This window comes from Oncorhynchus tshawytscha, linkage group LG13 (genome assembly GCF_018296145.1).
Source record: "Oncorhynchus tshawytscha isolate Ot180627B linkage group LG13, Otsh_v2.0, whole genome shotgun sequence".
Lineage (NCBI taxonomy): Eukaryota > Metazoa > Chordata > Actinopteri > Salmoniformes > Salmonidae > Oncorhynchus > Oncorhynchus tshawytscha.
The window spans coordinates 36,733,475-36,740,356 of NC_056441.1; the positions used below are offsets into that span (position 1 = coordinate 36,733,475).

Sequence of the window (6,882 nt, forward strand, 5' to 3'; positions counted from 1 at the left end):
AACTTTGAATTTATGAGTTTAATCCAACTGTTAACTCATAATAAACATTTTATTAGACTCAATTCTAACCACAGGAAATGATGACGTACAGATGATATTTACATATTATAAAAAAACATTAGAATACAGAAACAACATCATCAAGTCACACTTACTGTAGAATTTACTAGATTGAACACATCAACATGCTAATTTATAAAGTGCTTATAAAGTCCCTATAGTAACCAAATGCAACTGTGTCTATCCCCAAAGGCTATCCGGTATCAACAATGACTTCGTGGCTATTTATCTTACAAAAAGTGCAACTGTAGTGGTATTATATACTGTACAAGGTCTTTTTAAGCACCAATGTGACACATCAGAGGATATGTATTGTTTTCTGGGGGTCAAAAATATTGTCTCTTTCACCTCGGAGTGTCGCCACTCCCTTATCTCTCCACCCTTCCCTGCCTCTCTTTCTCGTTTCTGATGACCTCTCTCCCTTTAATTCTCTTCCTCTCCTCCTCCAACCGTAACTTCTCCTTCTTCCGCAACCAGTCTCCCCCGAGGTAGCCCAGTACATCGTCGGGCCTACCGCGAAGCCCAGGCTGTGGGTGGAGAAGTGCCTGGAAAAGGGAGCAGGCCAGTGGGGTGAAATAGGCAAACTGGGGGGCGACCAGATTGGATTTTTTCTCGTTCAGATTCCGCGTGCCTTCATCCAAACTCATCATGATGTCCTCGTCTTTTCCTTCCCCCCATAGGTCTAGTTCGTCATCCTGACCATCTTGATCTTTCTCCTGGTCAAACCACTCTTTGTACTTGATGTACGAGCGGTCGTTGGATGCGGTCTCCGTCCAGGGTAGACTGCCAGTCAGCATGGCGTAGATGAGGATCCCCAAGGCCCAGCAGTCTGTACTGACCTCAACCGACACCCACACCCTCTTGATCTTGTTGTCCAACCCATTTCCCCCATCAGGTTTTGAAGCAGTATTATGTCTACTATCCTCCGACTCCTTTGCTATCTCTGCCTCGGGCGTACAGTAAGCAGAACTGTACCACACACCGGGTACCTTGGTTCCCGTGGCCTTGGCCATGCCGAAGTCGCCTAGTTTGACCCAGCGGCAGGCAGCGTCAACCAGGAAGATGTTCTCGGGCTTGACGTCGCGGTGGACGAAACCCAGGGAGTGGAGGTGGGTTAGGGCACTGCTCAGCTGGGACACGACCCTCTGGACACAATCCTCCTCCACACCCACCTGGGAAAAAGACAGAGGCACAGTCGAACTACATTTCACACTCTTACGGCTCTGTTCAATCAGATCCACTTTAGTTGACACACACAGTTTTGACAGTGTCGGGAGGTGGAACTGCATTATAGGTCTCAAATCCACAAGTGGTTCCCGGCATTATACCTGAAGCGGGCATTGCTATTGGCTGCAGGGAGTCACATGAACAGAAATCCCATGCAGCCCTGTTTACAAGTTGGAACACTAGAATGTGAGATGTAATCTACACCTCCATTACGATGACAGAAACCCTTATTATTTTATTTCAGGATTTTTCAGTTTGAGCGTCATTATTTCTATATAGCCTGCACTTTGTAGTTTTGAATTTCTAATGTGTGGATCGCAAGAGCTGCTGCTCACCAATTTGACATCTCCAACGCAGTTACACCTCCAAAACAGGCTCTATGCAAGCGTCTGCCATTGCCGGTTAACTCTTGATCTGATTGGATCTAGACCTTAGTTAACAAAAATGCATCCGAGAATAATGACACATTTCCCACATATACTATACCTCAGGGACAATGACGTTGTACAGATCACCGAAGAGGCTAGCTTGCTGGGCGAAAACGTAATGTGTGGGGGTGGAGAAGGCAATGCCCAGGGCCTTGGTCAGGGACGGGTGGGTGCAGAAGGAGAGGGAGAGGTTATACTCTCGTAAAAAGGAGAAGAGATTTGTGGAATCACGAGGAAAGAACTTCAGAGCCATTGGAGTTCCTTGAGGGAAGGAAGAGAGAGAGAGAAAAGTGATCAGAACAAAAGAAAGAAATTCTGTAGATATGAGGCCAGACAAACTGGGTTTAGGGTTAAAACAAACACGTAGTTTACCTCTTTTCCTATGTACAGCCAACATGACCTTCCCATACGACCCCTCCCCTAACATCTTGACCACCTGGAAGTGGTCCAAGGTCTCCAGTGATGTAAACGACTGGACGGTGAGATGGCACATCTCGTCCAATAACCTTGTGGCCGCCTTTGGAGATGGGAACATAACAGACATCTGTTATGATGCTTGTCGTCATGACGATTTTGGCAGCACTAAACCAGGTATAAACACATCCCTTTATAGCCCTATGAACAGCTCAAAGGCTCTCATTGGACAGTTTTTGGACACCCCCCTATTCAACAAGCCTTTGATTTATCCGTTCAACTGTTTACCTTTTCATTCGCACCAGGCAGGCGATTGTGGGATTTTTTTTTTTATGACCCCAAGACATCCCATGAATACATAGAGAGCCATGGATATATGCATCTCTGAGTGGCATAGCTAGCTCCACAGGGGTAAGCCCCACCCGGACCCCTGCCAGAGCGGCATAACCTGAACAGCCTGTAGGGACATGGGCTTAGCACCTTGGTTATGTAACTTTGTGTTGGGGGAAACGGAGGTGTGTGGTTTGGGATTAAAGTTATACTCCACTGTACCCAACTTCTGACTACTGCTCAATATGCTAATGAATTACAATAGACAATGCTTAGGAACATTTGGTATCAATAGTGTAAGCATAAAAAGTACAGCGATTGATTAGATATGAATATCAATAAATGTAGCGGGTAAACATTTTATAATACAGATCATGAACAAGCATTAGTAAACTGTTAATAGGTATTTCATTATCAAAAAAACATATTTGTAAGCGTTACAAAGATTCCAATTCATAAGCTTCTATAACGTTTCTAGTAATGAATACAGCATTTTTTTTAAATGTATAAGCATTTCAAATTGGCTTAAGCATGAACGTTATTATAAAGTGTTAACAAATAGTACATACTACATAACCAATTTTCCTTATCTAATAACCTGCTGTCTAATATCAATAACACGTTTGATTGCATTTTGTCACATAATGGGGACATCTCACGTCGGTATAAGGCACTGCACACAATAATTTAATACAATAAAATGTTATTTTGAAATAATACATTTAGAAAAAAAATAAAGGAAAACTATATTAAGTCAATTTCATAAGAAGTCAGCATCTTAGAAAACTACTACAAATGTCTACCTAAACATTGAAGAATGTTGGCTGAATGAAACACATTGTTCATATTTCTTTCTTGGTTGCAGAGGAAAATGGGGTGAACGGATGGCTTACTTACTGTCATTTTGTCTCTGTGGTTGACTTCAGTCTCTTTCACAGTGATATTGTGATGTTCCTCACAGACAAGTTGCAGTGAATCTGTATCCCTGCCCACATCGACCAAGTAGTGTACCTTTCAATACCGCTTCTACAACACATAGGCTGCACATCAGCTCCTCCAACTATAAGGTAAAAGAGTTGCACTAGAGATCTTGTAGAGTAGTTGTCCGTGTTTGTCTTTCTCAGCAGAGGCCGCTCTATCTCTCCTGTTTGTGCCTTTTGATATCTCCAACCCCTACTTTGATCCCTACATTATCTCGCTCCCCTTTTCCTCTCCTCCTGCACTCCTCCCACGTTCTCTCCCTCCCACCGGATTCTCTGGTGAGCTGTCTGTCCCACCAGTCGGCCAGCCCCTCCCACTGGTGCCTTTCCCTCCCTGTTGTGGAGCCCAAGGCCAGTCAAAATGTTGAGTTTGTTCTGTCAATCAACAAATTAAATGCCTGTGTCTATCCACACACTCTAGAATCTCTCCCTTTTTCCAACGGCACCTCTCTCTCTCGCTCGCTCTCTCACTCACAAACACATAGACAGTGGACACACATTCTCTCTCGCTTTGTCTCTCTCTCTCTTGCTCTCTGTCTCTCTTTCTCTCTCTCTCTCTCTCTCTCTCTCTCCACGCTTGCTGCATTCCACCTTTGAAGAGGAGCGAGAGAGGACATGCCACTCTGACAAACCTGTGCTTGGATAACCACTTGTGCCCTGTGCTTAACAAGCGGCACACACTCCATCACAGGCTTTCAAGTGATTGCCTCTTTTCCTGAGCTTTTCCACCTGTTTTGTGCCTCTTTCTTTCTCTCTCTCCAACTCCCTCAATCCCCTCGGTTTGACAAACCGAACAGCTGAAGGAGGTTGCATACCAAAACAGCTTTATAGCGCGATCCTCTCGTACCTTGAGTGCCTGTCAACTCTATTTCCTCCAGCTTGCCAACTATCCAACTATCTCCCCCACCTCCACCCATCCAACCAGCTATTCTGGCCAACATCTTTTCCAACTCCTCCAGCCCCAAGGAGGATCCCTTTCTCTGTGACTAGAATTACCACGCAACTTACACTTGTACTGTCACTTTAGCTGTGTTAGCAATATTTCATGTGTAGCAGTGTTCTGGGTGACACTTCCTTTAAAAGGTACCTTCATAAATACTTATTAACACAATCTTAACCTGTACGTAACGAATTCATAAGCAGTTCATAAGCACTAAATAGAACAGTCTGTGACTCAGGTGGCTGGGGTCCCTGTTGATCTTCTTAGCCTTCCTGCGACACATGCTGCTGTGGGTGTCCTTAGAGGGCAGTCAGTATGCACTCAATGGTGCGTTCGGCTGAGCTTACCACCCTCTGTAGCGCCTTGCTGTGAGCAGTGGAGTTGCCAAACCAGGCTGTGATGCAGCTCGACAGTGTGCTCTCGATGGTGCTCCTGTAGAACACTATGAGGGCCATCGGGGACAGGCAAAATTTCTTCAGCCTCCTGAGGTTGAAGAGTTGCTGTCGTGCTTTCTTCACCACACCTCTTCATCACCGTCCTTGTGGTTTGACCATTTCAGATCCTCTGAGAAGAGTACGCCAAGGAACTTGAAGTTTTTGACCGTATCCACAGCGGCCCCATTGATGGGGATGGGGGCGTGCCCTGCCTGGTTCCTCCTGAAGTCCACAATCAGCTCCTTTGTTTTGCTGACGTTGAGGGAGAGGTTGCTACCTGGCACCAGGCCGTCAGAGTGTCTACCTGTAGGCCGTTGTTGGTAATCAGGCATACTACTGTCGTGCCATCAGCTAACTTGATGATGGTGTTGGACCTATGTGAGGCCACGCAGTCGTGGGTATACAGGGCATACAGGAGGGGACTGAGGACGAACCCTTGTGGGGCCCCCATGTTGAGGATACGTGTTGAGGAGGAAATGTTCACCACTTGGGGGCAGCCCATCAGGAAGTCCAGGACCCAGTTGCATAGGGAGGAGTTCAGTCCCAGGGCCATGAGCTTTGCGGTGAGCAAGGGCACTATGGTATTGAAGGCCGATCTGTAGTCTATGATCAGCGGGTAGCCTGACGGGTAGGAGCATTGGGCCAGTAACCCGAAAAGTTACTGGCCCAATGGATCTGTCAGGGCGGTAGGCGAATTGGAGAGAGTCGAGTGTGCCAGGGAGGGAGGGAGGAGGTGATGTGGTCTTTGACTAGCCTCTCGAAGCACTTCATGATGACAGAAGTGAGTGCTACGGGTCGGTAGTACTGCTATGATAGCATGATGAATGTGTTATGAAGTCATATGTACCATTAAAGGAAGTTACCCAAACAGTATGTCAGTTTACATTGAACGATGTAAAGAAATGCAGGACAACATGTTAATATATCACTGTCTTTAATTTTAGATGGGTAAATCCCATGGATATCATAATGTATTTGCATAAAAAAATATGTGATGCCAGCATCACAAATATAATAGGCTCAGATATGACACACTTGGGTCATAAATAACTATACATTCAGTAAACACAAAACAAAACAGGGTCATAGGCTCAGTCAGATTTAGGGTTAGGATCAGGGTTAACCCTAATTCAAGCACATTCTTCAGTAACAGCACTGTAATAAGGATATAATAAATGACTGTATATTAAAGAAGAGATCTAACATGCTGACTAGACCTGACACGCACGTGCGTCCGTATGCCCCATCGCGTACATGTTGATTTTGTCCATCCACAACAGATGGGATCAGGACGTGCAGGTTTAAATATCAAAACGAACTCTGAACCACCTATTTTAATTTGGGGACAGGTCGAAACGCATGAAACTTTCATGACCATTTAGCTAGCTAGCTTGCTGTTGCCAGCTAATTTGTCCTGGGATATAAACATTGGGTTGTTATTTTACATGAACTTCTGAAAAGGTCCTCTACTCCGACAATTAATCCACAGATAAAAGAGTAAACCGAATTCGTTTCTAGTAATCTCTCCTCCTCCTCCTCCAGTCTTCTTCTTCTTCTTCTTTGGACTTTATATGGCGGTTGGCAACCAACTTTAAGGTGCATTACCACCACCAACTGGACTGGAATGTGGACCTTTCAATCACCCATGTGGGTATATGCTCCCTAAAAACCAATGAGGAGATGGGAGAGACGGGACTTGCAGTGCGTTCACGAGCGTTGCAAAATAAATGTACACACACATGTTATTCAATCATTTCATCCAAACTGCTCATGCGTGTCAACGAGCGTCTGCATAGCCAGGTGCTAAAATAGAACTTGGTTTTATTTTTTACGATTGATGCGCTCCAGTCCAGTTGGTGGTGGTAATGCACCTTAAAGTTGGTTGCCAACCGCCATATCAAGTCCAAAGAAGAAGAAGAAGAAGAAGACTGAAGGAGGAGAGATGTTGCTGTTGCTAGTTAATTTGTCCTGTGATATAAACATTGGGTTGTTATTTTACCTGAAATGCACAAGGTCCTCTAATGAATTAATTCACAGATAAAAGGGTAAACCTAGTTAGTTTCTGGTTT

At 44.9% G+C, this 6,882-nt stretch overlaps 1 protein-coding gene across 1 annotated transcript; it reads right to left on the reverse strand.

The window, feature by feature from the left end:
• Positions 1 to 3,695, reverse strand: LOC112264845 (serine/threonine-protein kinase SBK1). The gene is made up of 4 exons (XM_024441718.2): positions 3,357 to 3,695; positions 2,088 to 2,232; positions 1,774 to 1,976; positions 1 to 1,232 (listed from the first exon to the last, which is right to left on the reverse strand). The coding sequence occupies exons 1-4, from the start codon at positions 3,360 to 3,362 to the stop codon at positions 429 to 431; spliced, it is 1,158 nt and encodes a 385-aa protein (XP_024297486.1). The 5' UTR covers positions 3,363 to 3,695; the 3' UTR covers positions 1 to 428.
• Positions 3,696 to 6,882: the final 3,187 nt, after the last annotated feature.